The 22143-nt window shown below is 47.9% G+C and overlaps 1 protein-coding gene across 1 annotated transcript in view; it reads right to left on the bottom strand.

Annotated features, from left to right (window-relative positions):
- AATK (apoptosis associated tyrosine kinase) overlaps positions 1 to 21804 on the bottom strand; it is a 41268-nt gene extending 19464 nt beyond the window's left edge. Inside the window, exons 1-6 of the mRNA XM_036757981.1 lie at positions 21752 to 21804; positions 14407 to 14548; positions 7500 to 7579; positions 5971 to 6089; positions 5544 to 5631; positions 817 to 950 (exon numbers count right to left, since the gene is read on the bottom strand). Coding sequence (XP_036613876.1) covers positions 817 to 950; positions 5544 to 5631; positions 5971 to 6089; positions 7500 to 7579; positions 14407 to 14548; positions 21752 to 21796 — 608 coding nt within the window. The 5' untranslated portion in view covers positions 21797 to 21804. The remainder of the gene's footprint in view (positions 1 to 816; positions 951 to 5543; positions 5632 to 5970; positions 6090 to 7499; positions 7580 to 14406; positions 14549 to 21751) is intronic.
- Positions 21805 to 22143: the final 339 nt, after the last annotated feature.

Raw genomic sequence — 22143 nt, 5'->3', positions numbered from 1 at the left:
GACTCTGGGCAAGTCATTACCCACCTCTGGACCCATTTCCTCATCTATAATATGAGGAGGATACTGTATTCGATACCCTCAAGTTTTAAATGCTGACCTTAGGGACTTCAAAGGATTCTCAGCCTTGAGGTAGAACCCCTTCTAAGCCAGTCCAACTACATGAGACTCAATCCTGCTCTTAAAGGCCTACAAAACCTGGATCCACACAGAGCATAGCTTTTGCCGTCAGGAATTTCCTTCCTCTGTCTAACCTAAATCCTTCATTCTTCACCTTGTTCCTTCTCCAATCTGTCCTGGAGACAAAGAACAGCACATCTCACTGCAGTGCCTCCCATCCAGCAGCTCCCTTAGCAAGCAGAAGACACATCCCAGAAGGGGTGAGCTAACCCAACACAGAGGCCCTGATCCCTGGGAAGGGGAAGCCAGTGCTTGGCAAAGAGTCTCAGACCCAGGCCACCAAGTACAATCTAGTGAAATCCAGGGCAAATTCCCCCCAAATCCACAGGGCAGGGAAGAAAAGAGCACATTGGGAAAGGAATGGAAGGCAAGAGAAAGGCAGGCATCACAGGTGGGCAGAAGAATGGCAGAGGGTAGTTTCTGGCTCCCCAATCTCTTTTCTAGTTAGACAGGAGAGATTGAGAGATTCAAATCCCCCCAGCTTAGGAGAGAAGAGGCAGGCTCACCCAACCACTATCTCAGGATTTAACTCTGATGCCCCTGCCCCCCCACCCCACCTCCACCACTCCTGCCACCACCAGCCCTATCAACGTGAGCCCTCTGCCTAAAGCCATGGAAAGGTACCAGTTTCCAGCTTACCTGTGCACGTAGTTGTTCTTATGTAGGTGCAGGACTCCACATGCCAACTCGCAAGCCATCCGCTGCAGAGTCAGGGGATCTGGAACCATGGACTCTGCCACCCGGCAGCTGCGCAGATAGCCCTTGAGATCTCCCTGCCAAAGAGAGACCCCAGAATTATATCCCTAGCTCCCTGGAGTAGGCATGCAAGGATGGGGGGAGCCAAGGCCAGCATAGGTGAGCACAGAGCTCCTACTGTCTGTCTGACAAGCTGCCTTTGGGCCAGGATAACATTAGAATGTTGTTAGAATATTCTACAATACACTACACTGCTTAGGGGTAAAAAGGTAACGAGAAATGCTCTTCTGGTTCCTCTAAGACAGACAAAGTCTGGATCTGGGGAGAGCTTAAGGGGGGAGCAGTTAGGAGAAAAAGTTATTTCCAAAGAAGAAAAACCTCAGAACAAAACCTTCAACGATACAGGCAGGGAGAACAGAGTAGAGGACTGAGCCTCAACCAAGAGTAGGCTGGGGACTAGAAGACAAAAACAAAACAAAGCAATTCCTTGGGTTGGAGGAAGGATCTTGCCCAGGAAAGGAATTCAAGTTGGGTAGATACCAGCAAGAAAACAGGCAGCTACACAGCACAGTGTTTAGCGCCCTGGACTTGGAACCAGGAAGACCTGAGTTCAAAATTCCACCTCAGATACTGGCCATGTTGACCCAGGGCAAGTCACTTAACCTTGTTTGGCTTCACTCTCCTCTTCTGTGGAAGGAGGACACCTCACAGAGGGGTTGTGAGGTTCAAACGCGATATCTGTAAAGCTCTAGATAAATGCTTGCAATAATAATAACCATTATGATTATTAATTATTATTATATTTTGTGGGGGATCACAACACAAGACTAAACCAAATGGAAAATGGGCTGGCAGTCTCAAGTTTGGATGAATCCATTATGCCCCGTGTTCCTGTGACATGACCATGACATAAAAGGTTCAGGTATTTCAGAATCATAACATCTCTGCACTGGAAGGGACCCAAGGCCAGCCGGTCCTGGTACCCGAGACTACGAAGCAGGGTGACAGACCTCCCTGTGTGGCTCCTGCTCTGGAGGTCACAAGAACACAGAGACCCAGGACTGGAAAAGTCCTCCGAGACCACCGAGTTGAACCTTCTCATTTTACAGATGAGGAAACTGAGGCCCAGGCAAGTTAAGTGACTGTCCCAAGGCTGCCCAAGTAATAACTGTCAGCAGGATTCTGATCTAAGTCTTCTGACTCTAAGGTTCTGGGAATGTGCTGAGTAATGCCAGCATTTGGGGAATGAATGAGTAAATGCTGACGGTGATTACTTTAAAGAAGACGACACTCATTTGGATACTGTCTGTATTCGTTAAAATTAGATAGATCCAGCATATTTGTTAAAATCTGTAAAAATCAGCTTCTGTGAATGACTTAGCTATTCTCAGCAATACAATGATCCAAGACAATCCCAAAGGACTTACGGTGAAAAATGCTATCCATTTCCAGAGAAAGAACAGATGGAGTCTGAATGCAGAATGAAGCATACCATTTTTTTTAAATTTTATTTATTTTTCTTGTTTGGTTGGGGTGGTTTTTTTTGGGGGGGAGGTGTCGGGTTCTGTGTTTTCTTTTGCAACATAACTAATATGGTAATAGAGCAGCTAGGTTGCAAAGTGGATAGAGTGCCAGGCCTGGAGTCAGGAAGACTCATCTCCTAGAGTTCAAATTCAGTCTCAGTTACTCACTAGCTGTGGGACTCTGAACAAGTCACTTAGCCCTGTTTGTCTCAGTGTCTTCATCTGTAAAATGAGCTAGAGAAGGAAACAGCAAGCCACTCCAGGCTCTTTGCCAAGAAAATCCCAAATGGGGTGGCAAAGAGTGGGACATGACTGAAAAGATGGAACAACAACACTATGGAAATAGGTTTTGCATGACTGCACATGTATAATCTACACAGAATCACCTGCTGTCTCTAGGAGAGGGGATAGGAGGGAGGGAGAGAATATGGAACTCAAAATAAAAAAAAACAAAAGTTAAAAATTTGTTTTTACATGTAATTTGAGTTGATTCTCCAGGATTCTTTAGGTATACCACTGTATCATCTGCAAAGATAGTTTTGCTTCTTCATTACCTATTCTAATTCCTTCCATTCCTTTTCCTTTTCTTATTGCTATAGCTAACATTTCTTGAATAATAGTGGTGATAATGGGCATCCTTGCTTCAACCGTGATCTTACTGGGAAGGCTTTCAGTTTATCCCTATTACAGATAATGCTTGCTGATGATTTTAGACATATACTATTTAACAGTTTAAGAAAAACTCCATTTATTCCTATGCTTTCTGTGTTTTTAACAGGAATGGGTGTTGTTTTACATGCAATCTGAAAAAAATGCATAAAAAATTTTCAAATTAAAAAGTCCATTTCTTCAGCTTATAATTACATAGGTAATCTCTACTAATAACGGTTAATACCAATTATGGATAATAAATCCATGAACCTGAGGTAAAGTAGTTTTTGTTGCACCATGCTAGACTGCGGAAGCATGTGGTACAGCACAGGTGATTTACTCATCAGATGAGGAGGAGCAGAAACCCCCTCTAGCTACGTGCATAAAATGGATAGGCCTCTAATTCCTAAGCCTAAATGTGCCACAGAGTTTCATATACGATTTTACTGATTTCCTAAGAGCTTAACAAAAAAAAAAATCCAACAAGAACTGTTTTTTTTTTTTTAAATTGTAGTAAAAGGGAAATGATAGTGTGCCTACAAATAGAATCTAACCCAAAAACCAGGGTCCTCCCTTTGCTCTCTCTAGTCACTGCCACAACCCTTGGTCCAGGTCTTTATTGGTTTTTGCTTAAGACTATCGTGATAAAAAAAGACTATCATGATAGCTTTCTATCTGTTCTCTCTGCCCCTAATCTCTGGATGCTTCAATTCCTTCTGCATAACAGTCTGCTTGTTTTTTTTTAAAACACCACTTTTGTGAATGTAGAAGGGTCATAATGGTTAAGCTCCCAATCTAACATTGAAGGCCTTTTACAATTTTCCACCTTCTTGGTTTCTCTGACCTTACTTCCCATAACTCTTATTTATACTTTTCACTTTGTTCCAGATGATATACCAATTTTAGCACACACACTTTTGGCCGTGCTATTACTCTCTGCCTGGAATACTTTTCCCCTTCTTTCTCTTGAAGTCATAGTTCAAGAGCTTGTTGATGTTTGGCCATTTCAGTCCTAACTCTTCTTGCCCCTATTTGGGATTTTCTTAGTGGAAATAATGGAGTGGTTTGCCATTTCCTTCTCCAGCTCATTTTACAGATGAGGAAACCGAGGCAAACGGGGTTAAGTGACTTGCCCAGGGTCACACAGCTAGTATGTGCCTGAGGCCAGATTTGAACTCAGGAAGATGAGACTTTCTGACTTGAGGCTCAGCACTCTATCCACTGTGACACCTAGCTGCCTAGATTGACTCAGTAGGAATGTGACACTAGATTTGAGCTCGGGTCTTATCTATTGTGATGCTCAGCTGCCTTTAGATAAAGCATTTTCTGTGGATACTTTACAAATTAGACAACATGCATACAGGTGTACTGAAGTTAAACCAGAAGAGATCTAATCTGCTATTCAGAAATATGAATTTAATCAGGGGACAGAACTGTCTTATCAATTTTGGTTCCTATGCTACTGGTATAAACAGTTGGGGCTGAATCTAGTTACATCATTCATAAAATAGTAAAATGTTTGCTTCTGATTTACAAAGCTGAAATACAACAAAATAATGGGGACAGGGAAGGGCCCACGTGGCTGAAAATCACTAAAACATGGCTCCAAGTACTTTAAGAGGGACAGTGTGCCCCCCAACCAAACCACAGATGTTTTGTTAGAGGGCCAAGGAAATTCTCCAGCTATAACAGACAAGCTCCCAGGAACCTGTGGGGAAGCCCCACCACTCACTGCATGGCCAGATCAATTCTGGCTGGGGTTGAAGGGTTCAGGCTGTGACTGGTGCCACCCCAAGCTTTCCCCGTGGGTCTGCTTCCATCGATCAGGAATCCAAGACACTACAGAGAATGTCTGGTTAAGTGTGGGGCCCTCTCAGGACTTAAATCACTTTAGCTGGTCTTACAGAACCAAATCAATGCAACCAGAATTCTCTGGACCTTTCAGAGTTATAGTAAATGGAGTATGTGCTCCAAGAAAGTCCCAGGATGTTCTGGTCCCCCAACTGAATCTGCAGGACTAAGCTCCCACGCGGATGCAGCCATCAACCGACTTGGTCTTATCTGGTGGTTCCTGATCTTGCTCCAAGCCAAGAACCAAGAAAAGTGCAAGGGTTCTTAACCTGAGGTAACAACATTTGAAGAGAATTGATGGTTCCCTTTGTGTTTTATTTTATGCTTTAAAAAAAAAATATTGTTGGGGCAGCGAGGTGGCACAGTGAACAGAGCACTGGCCCTGGAGTCAGAAGGACCTGAGTTCAAATCTGAGCTCAGACACTTGACACTAACTAGCTGTGTGATCTTGGGCAAGTCACTTAACCCTGATTGCCGGCTTGCCTCCCCACTCCAAAAAAAATTTTTCTGTGAAGCAGTCCACAGGCATCACCAGACTGCCAAGAGGCCCATGACAAAAGGTAAAGAGCCCCTGATCTAGAGAGAGAGGCAGAGCAGGGAGCTACAAGAACTCCCCCAGTGGTCTTGCCCCAGCCCCTGACTCACCAGCGGACAGAACTCCATCACCAGCAGGTATGGTGTCACCTCTGCGCATTGGGCCAGACACTGAAGCAGGTTACTGTGCTGAAGAGCCCTGTGAGGAAATGATGAGCTCCATTGGGGCAGCAAAGGAGAAAGGATGCTCCAGACCCGGGGCTCTATGCAGACATCAACCCAACTGGACAGAGGAGGGGCAGCCTTGAGGGAAAAGCATTACCCATGCCGGCTCTCTGGCCAAGCCTGGGATTCCTCTCTTTGTCCACCAGATGTCGCTGTGACCCGCTTTGATATCACCACCACCCCCTTCCTCTTCTAGGATCCAAGCCAGCTGTGATCTGGATCTGGTCCCCACCATCTCCCGCTCTGCACAGCCCACAACACCGGCCTTGTGAACAAGGGGGCTTGCCAGTTGGGTGTGGCTGCCTCCACCTACCGGTACGGCTGGGCCTCCTCGAGGAACTGCATCTGGTCCTGAACACTGGCGCTCACCTTCAGCTCCTTTACCACCACCTGGGTGCTGCTGATACCCGAATTGACCTCACCCAGAAATACCTGCATGGGCAGGAAACAGGGTTGTCACCCACCCACACCCCCTCCCTCCCCTTGACTGACAGGTCCCCGTACCATAGGCCTTGTCATGAAGGAGGGGCTCACCTGCTGGGCAAAGAAACCTCAGAGCAAAGGGCAGCACCAGCCCAGGGAGCCCACTGTCCTGTTCCTTTCTTAAGACTAACTTGAGCGGCAGCTAGGTGGTACACAGCCCTGGAGTCAGGAGGACCTGAGCTCAGACGCTTGACACTTACTAGCTGTGTGACCCTGGGCAAGTCACTTAACCCCAATTGCCTCGTTAAAAAAAAAAAACCCACTTGTATTGGAAGCGGGCCTCAGGTTAACACCCCTGTCTGGCTGGGAGCTACCATCTAGGTCCTGGCTGTAAGAAGGAATAGTGCACTCCAGGTTTGTGGACTTCTTTCGCATGGACTCCCTGGTGGAGTAGCAACCTATTCAACTTACCCAGACCTCCTGGGAAGGCCTTCTTTCTACCTCCTGTCCTAACGGAAACCATCACATCTACCAAGCCTTTGCTTTGCCCTGGGTCCCCTCCACCCAGGGACTCAAGGGAGAACTCCAATGAATTTCACTATGGGACTCAGGGTGGGGGCTCTTCTATCAACTCCTCCCTAAGGGATTGGTAGCCCACCTTCCCAAACTACTTCTCTGCATGCCCCTCTCAACCCCGGGGTGGGAGGTGGGTGGGGGAGACAGAATTTAATGGTAGTCTGTGGGGCAAAGAGGAGTAGAAGAAGGCAAGAAAAGGGAGTTGAATAATAGAGCTGAGAGCCAGGGATACATAGTGCTGAGACTCCTTTGCAAAGTCCAGCGCCTGCATCCCCCAGAATTACCTCCTTCACCAGCGGTAGTCCCAGGCCCAGGCTAGGTTCTTGGGCCTTGGCAAGATGGGGCCACCTACCTGTCTCCCAGAGAAGAGTAAAAGGCACAGACAGGGTATTAAGGATCCCACTAATCCCAGCTCTAATTCAGGGGGCCCCAAGTTGGGTGTTTCCAGGGTCAGAACTCAGCCTAGGGGCAGCACAGAGGCCCTCGTGTGTGGACATGCAGGGAACTGGGCTGTACTGCTGACTGACTCGCTGCAGAACCTCAGGCAAAGATTCTCTCACCCTTTCCTGTTTCCTCACCTCCAAAACTAGAGGGAAGGTACTGGGCCACTGAGCAAACAGACTGAAAATGTTTTGAGATCCTTTGACAAAGCATGCTATGGGGTTCTTAAGGAATTATCTAACCCCCATCCTAAGTCAAATGCCTGCATCTCTACCATTAAGGTTATGACATCTTCCCTCTAGGTAACATTGGGTCCTAAGGGCCAGGGGCGGAGGTAGGGGTGCAGGGTGGGGTGGGGGTAAAAGAGAAAGACAGAAAAATCCATGAGCCAAAGAAACTCACCTTCCCAAACCAGCCATGGCCAATCTCCTTCAGGTACAGGAGGCTGTAGCGTCCCAGGTCTGTAGACTTGAGCAGCTGAACTGTAACAGAGTAGGCTAGGTTCAGTGGTTCCCCTCCTCCCCCCACCCAATTTCTCTTCAATCAGCACCATCCAATTTTGGTCACTCGACCTCAGTTTGGGGTTCCCATTGCAGGTGGGCCCAAGAAGAATGACACCAAAACAGGTGCTACCCTTGTATCTTCAGGAGAGCCCAAGAAAGCCAAGAGGGCCTGGGCATCACCCAGGAAAGAGGGTCCATGCCTAGGAGGCTCCCATGGTGACCGTGGGGCTGGCCAGCGTTCATTAAGGATCACTGAGCACCTCTCACTGCTCAGGGCAGCAATGGCTTCCAAAGGAAAAAAGCTAGTTGTCTGGGAGATGGAGAGTCAGGGGAGCTATTCTGCGGATCCCATCATGGCATCAGTAGGGTGAGTAGCCTGGATCGGAGAGAGGGTAAGAGCCCAGCAACTGAATGCAGAAGATGGAAAAGCCCAGAGCCCACTAAGTGGGCAGCATCAGGCAGACAATGTTGTTTGGGCAAGTTGCTGATGCTGCTGCCCACCCACCCCCTTCCGCCCCAGTATAGGAGGACAGAGGGCGGGAAAGATGGGGAACACTTTGACATTCCTCCAAGCCAATCAGTGCAGTGACATTCCAGCCCCACCAAAGGCCTATTGTTGGGGACCGCTTGGCACAGCCCTACACGGGACACACTGGCCCCATTCTCCCCTGGGCTCCCTCCCACCCCAAACCAGGGCTGGGTGAGGTCAGTGGTGGCCGCACCCGGCACAATCCTGAGGGAAGGGGCCGGTTGCTGGACGCTGGTATCTACCCTGACTCCCTCTAGCTCTTCCTGGCATGCTCTGAATTCTGCTCCCACACACATCACCCTTGTTTACTGGAGGGGAGACATGGGGGGGGTGGAAATTGGAGATTTCAGGCAAATACTCCAGCCTCTTCTTGGGGCCCCTTAGCCTAAGAGGAAGGAGAGTTGGGTAGACAGAATTACTTTCCCTTCAGGAATCAGACCCCAGGGCACTTGAGAGACATTTTACCAAGCCCTTCACCCCAGTTGCACCCCAAGAAGCCAGGTCCCCAAAATGAGAAGAGAGTTGAGGACAGAATCACTGAATCCCTGATGTTTCAACAAAGATAAAGGGAGAACTTCATAGTTTTCCATCTTGGGGCTCCCTCTGTGATGTGCTGAAGAAAAGCCTGGCACTAGAAGTCTGGATAGCTACTCAATCATACGATCTTGGATAAATTACTTTGCCTCAGTGACTTCCTCTATAAAACAAAGGGACTTGGCTTAGATGATTTCTAAGGTCCTTCCTGCACTGACATTCTATGACTCTGAGAGAATATGTCATTTCTTCACTTGCCATTTGATGGGGAGACGAGGGCCTGCTGATTCTTCCTACAGGCCCCAGACTTAGAAACCATTCACAGAAGTCCCTTTTAAACTTGGGAGGTGTCCCAGGGTTTTGTGGTCCGGAGGAAAGGGGCCGGGGTGAGAGGGGAAGGAGGGTGCAACTATAAATTAAAATTAAAATCCCAACTTCTCATCCTCTCAGGACATCTCCGAGCACCACCCTCTCCCACCTGTTCCTGACTCTGGTGTGAGAGGCCTCCAGGGCTCTGGGAGAAGTTTCCTGGGGCAGGAGAAACAGGAAGAGAATCCTATCACTCCTTTGTTCCAGGCACATGGTTCTAATTTTTAGTTGGGAAACTCAAGCAGGCATACAGGGCCCTCCTCTTTTTGGCTAAGCCCTTTGAGACTCTCCAAGGCCTTGATTGTTGGGAATTACCCAGGCTGCTTTGAGGGTGTTTTCTGGCTCTCTCAGCATCTGAAGCGGGGCAAGTTTAATGTGGTCACCTCCTCTCTCTTTTTTTTCTCATTTCTGACCACCAGGTGAGGACAGCCCTTAAAAGATGTAACTATCTAGTCTCTGTACTCCTGAATTTGGGCTGCTCATCATAGACAATGTAGTCTTAGAAATGAGAACAAAACTGAAATGACTCCTATCGCTCTGATGCAGTCTGGCACAGTGGAGATGGTGTGCAGACTTGGGTTCACATCCCAATTCTGCCCATGTGAGATTTTACAAGCCACATAAACTCCCTGGGCCTCAGTTTCCCTACCTTTCTAATGAGGGGGTTACTCAGGGACCTGTAAGTGCCCTTCCAGCTCTCAATCAATGAGGTACAGCAGAAAGTAGAAAGAAAAATGAGTCCTCCAACCTGCCCCTTGTCTACCTTGCCCTTCCAGGCCATCCAGCTCTCTTATCAGAAGGAATCCCTCCTAAACAGCCTGTCAGCCCTAGAATGTCCACAACTGCTAAGATCTGCAAGAAATTCTAGAACCGAGCGCGGGTGGAAAGGCAGCAGGTCCCATGTAGACTTATCTGCATTTAATCTGAGAAAGAGAGAGAACGACACAGCTGGACAACCTTATAGAAAGGGGAAAGAGGAGGACTCTTCCCTGAAGATGAGTAAATAAAGAGTCACAGTATTAGAGCTGGGACTCAGGCACCCGGATCCTGGTCTCAGGGTGAGATTAACCATGACCAAGTTCCTTCATCTCCCTTATATTTCCCACCTGTCGAGGGCAGGGAATGGGGACTGGACCACCCACTGGTGGTCAGGAATCACCTTGGACTGGAGCAGTGAGGCGGCTCGGTAGAGAGAACGCAGAACTCAGGAGTCAGGAAAACTTGAGTTTTAATTGTGCCCCAGCTTTGTGACCCTGGAAGCCACTTAATTAAGCTCTCTGTCTCAGTTTCCCCATCTGCAAAAGTGAGGAAAATAACTACCCTTCCCTGTCAGAATTCTTGAAGATCGAAGCAGCTCCTTCACAGTGCTTTACAAACTTCAAAGCTCTCTCTAAATGCTAGGTATTACTATTACTATTATCATTACTAGGTATGTGAGCATCATGGCTCAGTGGATAGCGCACTGGAGTCAGCAAGACCTGAGTTCAAATCCCTTGGAGACCAGACATGGGACTTGTGGAGAAGCGACTGAACTCCTTCCTGTGCTTCAGCTCCCTCATCTGTAAGATGCGGGGCTGGACTCAATGGCCCAAGTCCCTTCCAGCTCTATTTCTCTGATCTCATCTCCCCCTGCCTGCTCAGGACTGCTCCCCAGATGGCAGGTCTTATACCTAAAAAGCACTGGAGGGCCTTGGGTTCGCAGCCTTCTTTCAGTGATGGGTCCCAGGGCTCCCTAGCATGGGAGATGGCTTTCCTATGGGCAAGCATTTGGCTTTTAGACATTTTTTTTCATTTTCCTGGAAACTCTAAGTAGACGAAGGGAGGGGCAGGGTGACGGAGTGAAGGAAGGGGCATTGCAACTGAAGTTTCTAGAAGTTCTCATTGTGTGCCAGAGAGATAACTTGGACCCAAGCCTGAGTTGGGGGAGGGTGGGCAAGGGTTTGGGGAGCTTGTCACCCTTGTCCTTGTTTTTTTCCCTTAGGGAGGGGGACTGAGGAGGGCACACACACTGTGGCCCAGGGCAGGAGTTCTTAACCTTTTGGGCATTTGGTGAAATCTATGGACCCCTTCTCAGAATAATTTTTTTAATGCGTAACTGAAGGAAATGCCCAAGTTCAGTTAGAGGTTGGTGGAAAAATGATGAAAAAAATGAAAAGTTTTCCTGTCCAAGCTCAGAACACATGGCCTAAATTTAGGAAGGACAGGTGGGAGATGGGCCTACATTATCTGTTCCTGCCCACAGCCTCCTTATCAATCTGACAATAGCTGCCTGACATAGAGCCCCTCGGAACCTCTAAGAGGCAGCTCAGCTCTGAGATCAGAATGTCCCCCTTGGAAGGGTCACACTCCCAAAGTCCAGAGGGTAGAAGACGACTTAGGAAAACCTGTCTATTTCTCTCCTACACTCTGCTCCTACATCACACTTCACATATATCATACCGCCCTCAGACAACCTTAGTCAGGAAGGGGGCTACTCTATGAAACCCCTTCCCTATCCCACCTCTATTCTGGGGTATCAATTGGAGTCTTACAGTCCTACCCCCAGTTCAGGGAAGTGAGTAAACTAGATCAACCTCCTATAGGTGGTCAGAGACCTTGGGACCATGGCTGGAGGCTCAAGGATGGTGATGGAGACCTCACAGAACTAGGGGGGGCAACTTGAGGCTATCTCCTCAGAACTTACAGAAAGGGAAACTGAGTTAGAGTAAGGGTCAGTACAGTGCGTGCGGGAACCCTCAGCATTCAGCAGGTGGGATACAGATAGCACCAAGAGAATGAGGATCCTGGTCAGGGCAAGTCTCAGTCCTGGGAGTATTACCCAGCCCCAATCTTGGCCCCTTTCCCATTGTGATGGAAGAATCCAGCCTTCTGATAGAAGAAATAGTGAAAAAGTACCTTGTTCTCCCACCCACACCTACCCCCCCCCCCCGACCTCACTCCCCAAATTACAAAGCGCCACTGGGAACAAGCCCCCAGCCCCCTTTCCGGCCCACCCACTCCTCTCAGGCTGAAAGGACAGATTCATGGGCCCCACACCCCACGAGGCTCACAGAACACAAGAAAAGTGCCTGTGTGTGTGGATGAGCTGCCCCATTCGGGCACAATGGCCAAATGGGGATGTGTGGTTGGCCTGGGCTCATGTCCACAATCACTGGGTGGGGTAGGAGTTTGGGAGGAGGGGAAGAAATAAGCTAGCACCGATTCTGCCTTCTTTCCAGTAGTCCAAGGGATTTGCAGAATCTCCAGAGCCTCTTGGACTGCCCAGTTCAGAGGTCACAGGATGGCACAGAGTTGGGGTGAGTGCCACTCAACAGAACAAAGTCTTGCTTCTCCCCCCTCCTCTGCCCCATATCCTAAAGGGGCCTTCCTAGAAGGATGAGGATGCATCAAAGAAAATGTAGATTATACTTTAACCCCAAACTTTCTTTCCTTCTGTCTCCTTAACAGCTGAACATCCAAGCCTGCACCTTCTGGGCAGGTATAGGTTCCTTCATTCTTCTCTGATACAATCTCTGGCTCTGGGCCAAAGGAGAAAGAGAGCAGGACAGCCAACTCTCCTCTGTAAGGTGTGTAGCTACACATCAGCTCCAGCCACATGGGAGCCACAAGGCTAAGGCTGGTATGTCTTCCGAGTCTTGGCCACCTGGCTGGCATGGGGTCTTTTTCAGTTCTAACCAGAATATACCAATGGAGACTAGGGCTGGAAGAGATTATACAGGAAGGTCTATCTTCTACCCATCTCCCCCAAACCTTAAGTGCTCCCCTGGTGGGGGGAAGGGGAAGGGATCTGTGCAGAAGGACCTGGAGTTTCTCCTCCCTCTCACACTCCACAACTGTGAAAGACTGTGGCCCTGTGCCAGAAAGGATGAAGCTCGAACTCCCCCTCTTGTGCCCATTCTCCCGCTCTCAAAAGGACAGCTCCAGAGAAGGGAGGGGCTTTTAAGTACCAGCATGGCATACGGACAAAGCCACCGAGTCTGGAATCAGAGGATGTGTGTTGAAATCCCAGCCCTATTATTCACTTCATGTGACCTTGGAAAAATCATTTATTTGTCTCTCCCATTAGAAACGTTTTCTCTTTGAGAACAGTGAGTTTTTGGAAGGATTTTTTTGTTTGCTGGTTTTCATTTTTACCTTTCTTTGTATCCTTAGTACTTAACGCAGTGCCTGACACATAGAAAATGCTGAATAAATGCTTGTTGACAGACTGAAAGACTGATTATCTGGGTCTCAGCTTCCTCACTTGTCAAATGAAGGGTTAGACTAGATCAGGGGTGGGGAACCTGTGGCCTCGAGGCCACATGTAGCCTTCTAGGTCCTTGGGTACAGCCTTTTGACTGAGTCTAAGTTTTACAGAACAGACCCTTTTATTAAGGTGATTCGTTCTGTGAGGTTTGGATTCAGTCATGGGCCGCGTCTGAGGACCTAGAGGGCCACATTTGGCTTTGGGACCAAAGGTTCCCCACCCCTGGTCTAGATGATCTCTAAGGTTCCCTCTAGCTCCAAATCTTATAGCTCCTATGGCCTGATCACTTGGCCCTTCCTTATAGCTACAGTCCTGGAGTCTTAGATGACAGGGACCCTTAGTGTATAGTCTTCCTCAGAAATGGCAGAGATTCCAGGAGCCAAAGGGACAAGAGACAGCTGTCCTGGGGGTTCCCCTAGGATAGGCCAGGCTCCACTAGGCTTTGAAACCCTGCCTTGAAGCACTATAGTCAAAGAAAAGGGATCCAGGATAGGCAGACCTCTATACACATCACCCTGAGATCTTACTATCTGAGGTCATTTGTTCTTACTCCAGGACCCTTAGGAGCTTACCCTGAGGGATAGGGATGAGGGTGCTTAAACCTAACAACAGCCATCAAGTTTGTACATACTCTTAGAAATAAGTATCATGTTGGCCAGGGACAGTGCTCCAGGGGAGTAGGGCACGATACCTGTATCAAGAAATTCTGCCACTGCCCAGGTGGACCCAAGGCCCACTCAAAGCCTTCTTTGTGCAATCTGACCCTTAGTCCTAGGATGTTACCATGACATAGTCTAGAATTCCCTAAGAAGTTGAAAGACCACCAACAGGTCTAGTCATATTTAGGCAGTCAGGCAAAGTAGGCATTATGATAGAGATCCTAGGGACAGTGTGTGGAGCAAGGGGCTCCCATGCAAGTCTCCAACAAGACCTCAGCCTACCTGTACCGTAATTTTTTCTCAATTCAGTATGGTCCAGAGAACAATCTCTAATCTTTTCCAAGTCTCAGGGTAAGAATGTGGGGGTAGGGTAGGTGAGGAGGTGGGGAAATAGGTGGTCCTTGCAGTATCTGAGAAGTGCAGGGCCCCAGTTTCAGGGCTGACCCTGAGTTCTTAATATGAGACTAACCTGATCTCCCAGGCTGCTTGGCCATGGGGAGTGAGACCTCAGTGAGGGGCAGTATGTACACCTCGGGGCCATTCTGCGTGGCCGGAGACCCCTGCACGGAGAACTCGGTGGTGTAGTCGTCACCCTCGGCATTCTCAAACTCCTGGTGGGGGGGAAGCGGAGACGGAGACCTCCCGTGAGCCGTGGATCCTGATCCAGGGTTCCCTGGGGGCTCCTGTAATGGGTCAGTCAGATGGATGGAGGGATGGACAGATAGGCAGTGAGTTAAAAAAAAAGTGGTGGGGGCAGCCCCCCCTGCTCCAAAAGGTGCCCTCCATGGTCCTGAAGGCTGACTGCATACACTGCTCTACCATCTCCCCTCCCCGCATCTGCCACCAAGCCCTCCCTGCTTGCCCCTCCGGGCTCTGTTGTCCCAGCCCCCAGTTCTTCCTCTTTGCCTCAGTTCTGCCCCTGTTGTCAGGGTCAAAGAGGTCAGGATCACCACTCCGTAGCAGAATGGCATATAAAGCTTCTTCCAGACTTTCTCTGCAGTCTCTTCTCTCCCCATCCACCATTCACCCATACACACATACTTCTCTCACTCTCTCTCCTGCTCTGCTCCCTCCCCTGTCTCATTATTCTTCCCCTCCAAACCACAGGCACTAGACACTCCCCAAAGTCCTCACAAAGGTCCCAGGCCTCAGACTGCCTGCTCTGGGAAGCAGAGGATGGCTTGGGAGAAGGGCTCATCACACCACTACACCGCACTTTGCCCACATCTACTTCATACCTCTGCCTCAGAGACACCAGCTCTAAATACACTAGAGGAGCCCCTAGTTTTGGCATGGTTTCTTTAAACTTTTGGGGGTCATGGACCCCTGTGGCAGTCTGGTAAAGCCTATGGACCCTTTCTCAGAATATTGCTTTTAAATATACAAAATACACAAGATTATAAAGAAAACCTATTATACAGAAATACAATTATCAAGGTTGTTTTTTTTTTTGAAGAGTTGCTCAGACCTCAGGTTAAGAACCTCTGTTTCAAAGGAACAAAGAGAAAATATTACTCAACACAGCAGCATGGAGCATAGCCAGGAGCGTCCCATGGGTAGCAGGGGGCTCCACCTCCTACATCAGACCATTCTCCTGAATCAGATTCCTGGGTGTCCCTTCCCAGTCTGTCCTGTGGCCTGAAGCCACCTTGGTGGATAGGCGGGGCTGGGGAGGAGGGAAATGCTTCTGGCTAGAGGTGGCAGAGCTATGCAGGCGGACAGGTTGAGTCAGACTGCCTTGGCAGAGTATTCTGCTTTTCAGGGAGAGCCCCATAGCTTGGGGGGTAGCAGTGGGCATGGTTGAGAGGAGAGGTAAGGCTGGCTAAATTGACCCAAGTGCCTCTTAACAAAGAACTGTGACTGTGTAGATAGAGAGAGAGAGAAATTGTGTCAGGCCCTGGCAGGGAAGCTTTAAGTCAAATCTGATAGTTCTCAAGGTGTTAAGTACTGTGGAGATTCCATTTATCACCGCCCTCCTAACACCTCTAGGCAGCTAGGTGGCACAGGAGACAGAATAGTGGGCCTGGAATCAGGAAGACTAATCTTGAATTCAAACCCAGCCTCGGATTCTTACTAGCTGTACCTGTGTGACCCTAGACAAGTCACTTAACCCTCTTTGCCTGTTTCCACATCTATAAAAATGAGCTGGAGAAGGAAATGGCAAACTAACCCAGTATCTTTGCCAAAGAAAACCACAAAAGGGGTCACAAAGAGTTGGACAAGGCCGAAAACAACTAAACAGACAACCCCTGTAGGGACTTTTGAGCCTCCAGAGAAATCTTCAACATATCAACTTAGTCTAAACCAGAGGTTCTTAGCCTTTTCTGTGCCACAGAAACCTTTGGTAGTCTGGTAAAGCCCATGAACCCCTTCTTAGAGTAATGTTTTTAAATAAATAAAATAAAATATATACAGTTACAATGGAAATCAGTTATACTGAAATGCAGGTATATTTTTTCCCACCTAAGTTTAAAGACCCCATGAAATCTATCCATAGACCTCAACCTCTTACTCTGGGGTCTATGGACCTTAGAAGCTCAATATTCAAAGACATCTCTCTCTCTCTCTCTCTCTCTCTCTCTCTCTCTCTCTCTCTCTCTCTCTCTCTCTCCCCCCCTGCCCCCCTCTCTCTGTGTCTCTCTCTGTGTGTCTGTTTCTCTATGGATCTGTCTCTGTCTCTCTGTCACTCTCTCTCTGTCTCTATCTCTCTCTGTCTCTCTGTCTCTGTCTCTCTGTCTTTCTGTCTCTCTGTCTCTCTCTCTCTCTCTCTCTCTCTCTCTCTCTCTCTCTCTCTCTCTCTCCCCCTATCCTCCTCTCTCTGTGTCTCTCTCTGTCTCTCTCTGTGTGTCTGTCTCTCTGTGTATCTGTCTCTGTCTCTCTGTCTCTCTCTCTCTGTCTCTGTCTCTCTGTCTCTCTATCTCTCTCCCTTCCTGACTCTTCAGCCACCGGGATCCAAACATGAGTAATTTCACTTTTCTTCCTCCTACACCCAAACCAAAGACTACTCTTAATGTTTGAAGAGATATCATCTTCTCTACAAGGAAGACACACAGAAATGAAGAAAGGAAATTCATTCAGCTTCTCTGAGAATCTGTTTCCTCATCTATAAAAAGGGGATCATAACACCTGTAGCACCCATCTGCATCATTGGGTCAGTGTCAGAGCCAAAGAATGGCAGGTCCATCTCCACCTAGGATGGCCCTTCAAGCAGCCTGAAGGACAGAGGCCAAGCATCACCAGGAGGTTTCTAATAATCCTTAGCCAGGCAGTTTCCTCCTGAATTCAATATAACCTTACATGCTGTAATTTCCCACAAAGAAAATGGGAGGTGGTCTTCCTTAGCTGCCTTCTATTACATGTGCAACAGCCTCTATGCAAGTGAACAAGCATGCAAATCAGGTACATGCACACCTCGAAACTCCTAGGGTCCATTGGACTGTGTTCCTGTGCCTGCACCAACCATGTGCACGGCTCCTATTCCCAGTATTCCTGCTCCCTTTCTCCTCTCCCAATAGGGTTAGAGAATGAATCAAATAAAACTTTGCACACACTTGAACAAAGAAGAGGCTGGGGCAGGAAGCAGGGCTCTCTCCCTCTTTACACTCAATTACTTGGAGGTCACAGTGGTCCAATATGAGACGTGAACTATCCCCACTGGGAGGCCCCAGAAACCCAGCTCAATTCTACCCAACCCTTGGACTTCTCAAGTTAATGGAGGAGAAAGAGAAAGCTCCTTTAGTTCCAGTTATAAAATCTCAACAAATCATTTTGCTCCTTCACATTCATTCACTCCTCACCTCCTGCCCTCTACCCTTAACTCTCTCCCTAAGGATAGAGAGAGCATACCTTAGTTCCACAAGGAAGCCTTGTTGCAAAACAGACTCACCCCCCACCCTGGGCTCCCCAGCCCCATGCCACCTACCCCAGCCATCTGCCAGATGAAGATTAGACCTTTACCCTTGGGCTGGGACAGCCAACTCAGCAACCCTTCTCCACCCCACCCATTTACAGGGAGTTCCTCGGTCTTCTATAAAAGCTTGAGGTTGGGCAATCCAAACCAAAAGGAATAAAACCAACAACTGACTGCACTGTGGCTGCTGCCACACCTGCTCCTAAGGAAAGTGCCCAGAAACCATCACAACAGAGTATGCACTCTCCTCTCCATTCCTAGCACTCAAGTGCTACCAACAGGGGCAGAGGACATTCAAGAGCACTTTTTTAAAAAAATTGAATTGTTATGGATATCTTTTACCTTTACATCGCCTAAATTCCTCCATCATCCCTTCTCTCCTGCCTCCTCATGGAGAATCATCTCTTATACCAAAGAATTTTCAAAAGCACTTTCAATCCATTTAAAAGCCCAGCCCCTTTCCTTGACTAATTCTACCTTACACTGAGTTCAAAACCAAAGTCACACTCTCAGCCTATCCATCTCAGAAAGGGCTCTTATGAACCACTTCCCAAGGAAATAGGAATTCCAACTTGTGCACTGGAAGGAGAGGTGCTCTGAAGCCATCCTGGGGGTGAAGGGGGGGGCGCTTCCTGACAAACCTGGTTACCTAGCAGTGCTGCAGGGAGAAATCTTGAGTCCACAGGCTACAGCAGTGATCAGATAGGACAGTATGATCATTGCCCCCCTCTTCCTAGGGATGGCTCCAGCACCACTGTGCTGCCCATCCACGGTCCTAAAGAAGCAAATGACAGGGAGAAGCTCGAGGAGCTGAGCTGCCTTAGGGGGAACCCAGTGGTGTCTAGGAGGGAGCCTCTCTAGGAAGCAGCCACTCCCTAAAGCCAGTTCTCCATCTGGCATTTTCTGAGGAAAGCATCTTAAAGAAGGGATGAAGGGGTGAGGGCTGGTAGGAGAAGGGCAGGGGAAGCCACAATGTGTGGAGCTCTGTTCTCCTGGGGTATTTAGGAAAAAGCTAGGATAGGACTGCCCCCCCACACCCTCCTTGGTTGCCTCCCCACTCATTTTCTATTTCTTTTCCCTCTATACCAGCTGGCTTTGCAAACCTATTGCCAGGCATCTCCACAAAAATCCCAAAGATTGTGGGAGGATCACTTTCTCCAGCACATTCTGTGCCTGTGAGGTCAGAGACTCCCACCCTTTGAGAGTGGCCTGGGGCCAGAGCATTTCACCCTGCTGCAATGCCCAGCATTACTGAATTGCTCTAGCGAGATGGGTTAGCTTTGTGCCAGGCAGAGTCCTTTGGTGAGGAGTGAGCTGGGTGAAGAAAGGGTAGGAGGAAGTCAGGAGGACTTGGGAAAGAGAACAGAGGGGCCAAGGAAGTAATGGGAGGGCAGCTAGGGGTAGCCTAGCCTTGGCAGACCATGGGGGACAGTCCCATAATGGCTATGTGACCATGGGAAAATCACCAACCAGAGGCAGTTTGGTCCATTCACACCAGTGGAGGCTCAAGTCCCACAATGGCTGTGTCACTTTGGGAAATCCCATCGCCCTCCATCCCCAAGGAGTTCCTTCACCTCTGTTTTCCCACCTATAAAAAGGCAGAAACATAAGTAGTCTTCTACCTAAGTAATGATAATGATTTCTGCCCTCTCTACCTTGAAAGACTGAGGGGATTCCTCATGAAATAACCACATGGAGGAGCCCTCTGAAAGGAAAAAAAATGCCATAGAAATGAGAGATACTCCAAATTCTTACAATAATTAACATTAGTGCTGTGGATTCTGTTTACCAGACTCCCTTTGGGAAATGGTGATTTGACCCATTAACTTGGTGAATCAGGCTAACTCAATTCAAAAGACCATCCGAATCAGAGGTGCTTCTGAATCAGGAATTTCAGCTTTGATTGTGACTTTCAGAATCTAAAGGTTTAGCTAAAGAAGTCCTGGTGATGTCAGGCTAGTGATGCCCTGTCTGGGCCTTTCCTATGGCTTTCCCCCATGCCTGGAAAACTCTTCCTCCTACATTCCAACTACTTCCTCTAAGCCCCAACTACAATCCTACCTTCTAGAGGAGGCCTTCCCTAGGCCCTCTTAATTCCAGTGCCTTCCCTCTTTTAATTTCTTTTCTATTTATCCTCCATATAACTTGCTTTGTATATATTTGTTTGCATGTTGTCTCTCCCATTAGATCGTAAGCTCCTTTACGGCAGGGACTGTCTTTTGCTTCTTTTTATATCCCAGCACTTCACACAGTACCCAGCACAAAGTAGGCACTTAATAAATGTTTACTGAATTGAATTGTTGACAGCACCAAGGGCTTTTTGTTCTGTTTCCCAGGCCATTAAACCTCCTAGGATTTAACAACGATAATTCCTCACATTTGCAAAGTGACTTGGTGTTGACAAAATGCCTTCATATCCATTACCTCCCAACAAACCTAAGAATTAGGCACTGCAGATAATACTATTCCCATTTAAAGGTGAGGAAACTGAACCTAAGAGAAGTCACGTGCCCAAGGCCATATGGCTAAAAAGTAATGATCTGGGATTAGAACCCAGTCTCCTGATACCAAGGTCAGGGCTTTTTTCTCTACACAATGCTGTGATTTATTGGAGATAAACTAAGCACTATAAGTGAAAAGCAGTTTTGATGTCTGACTTATAATCCACAGGGCTCAAGTAACCAAGAAATCCCTCCAATAGGCAGACCATAAACTTATCACAGTACGGGGCACTGCCTCTATTAATTTAGCAAGGAAACTGAGAAAACTCTAAAACTCCATCAGAAATAGTTTTTGTACACAGTACTCTGGCCCCAGGATTTGTAGATCCAAATGAGTGATTCCATAGAGAGGTAATTCATTGGAGCTGTGCTATTATTATGGTTATCAATATTAATATCACTAAAAGCCTATAAATATCATTGGCACAAAATTGTCCACGAGCTTCAATAGGAAATCAATATGGGCACAAAGATGGGAAGAAGATGGAGAGGTTTGGAGAACTAAGACTACTGCCACCCAAGAGGTCTCAGGTGTACCTGAGAAGATGCTCCGTAATAGAACCAGCAAGGGTTGGGCACTATTAGGACATGATACCTAACTCCTCTCAGGGATACTTTGTGTGTGTGTGTGTGTGTGTGTGTGTGTGTGTGTGTGTGTGTATCCTTTTTTGTTACCTTCGACAGGCAGAGATGGGCACTTCGATTAAAAGATGGGCATCTTTGAACTCAAGGTCAGCTTGACCGCAGGCTTTTATGCAAACATTCTTGGCAATGGGAATGGATCCTGTCATACCATTCAGGCTCTCACCCACCTCTACCAGAGTTAGGTCAGCCAGCAGAGGCGAGGGCTGGATTTGTGGTCACTGATAGAACTGCCTGGACCTGCTCTGACCAAACCCTGGGTCAGAAGAGTCTGGCCAGTTCTCTTCAATGAGGTTTTTGGCGAATGTGCCAATAACAGACCTCTGCCACAAAATGTGGCCAGTGGATATATCACATACCCAGAAAGCAAAAACAAACAAATAAATAAAACAATGAAATAAAACCTATCACCAGAGTTAGGAAAAGGCAAAGAGGGCCAGAATGCCTGAGATTACTCCAAGGCTTTGTGCTAGGTCGCTGGGGCTAGGCATGAGGCTCAAGACATTACCCACTGGCAGGCATTCACCCTCATCACCCTCCTGACACTAACAGGTAACCAGTCTCACCAAATCACATTATCCTCTGGATTTCTTGCAGAAGGAAGAGGACACAGAGCTGGGCAGAAGGCAGGCCCACCCCTGGAAGGCTTCAAAATCAACATGAACAGTGTGTCTGGCAGGCAATGGGCCCTGGTTTAGGCTCCTCTCTCACTACAAAACTCATCTCTCCCTTCCATGGATGAAGTCCAGTCCATGCCTTACCTTGAACCCGATGTTTCCCTTCTTACAGCACAGGCAAGCCAGCATGAGGAAGATGAAGGTAAAAAGTCCAGAGAAAGAAACAGCCACCACAGCAAGAGACGAGGACCAGGACAGCTCACTAAGTGGGGCTCCGTCTACGAGGGAAGATCAAAGACAGGGAGAGGAAAGGTTACCACAATGAGGCCGAGACAGAAGATAGAACACCTCTAGGCCCATTCCCAAGAGACCAATTCAACTGGACTTCAACCGATAAACATGTATTGATCATTTACTATGCACAAGATGCTGCTCAATATTCTTGTGTACATCAATAAAAAAATACGAAAAGCAACACAAATTCCTGTCCTCAAGGAGCCTACTCTCTCTCTGAGGGATGTGTCACATCACGTGGT

Source organism: Trichosurus vulpecula, chromosome 4 (genome assembly GCF_011100635.1).
Source record: "Trichosurus vulpecula isolate mTriVul1 chromosome 4, mTriVul1.pri, whole genome shotgun sequence".
In the NCBI taxonomy this organism is placed as follows: Eukaryota; Metazoa; Chordata; class Mammalia; order Diprotodontia; family Phalangeridae; genus Trichosurus; species Trichosurus vulpecula.
Note: the sequence above shows the minus strand (reverse complement) of the source record. Positions and strands in the feature narration are given on the sequence as shown.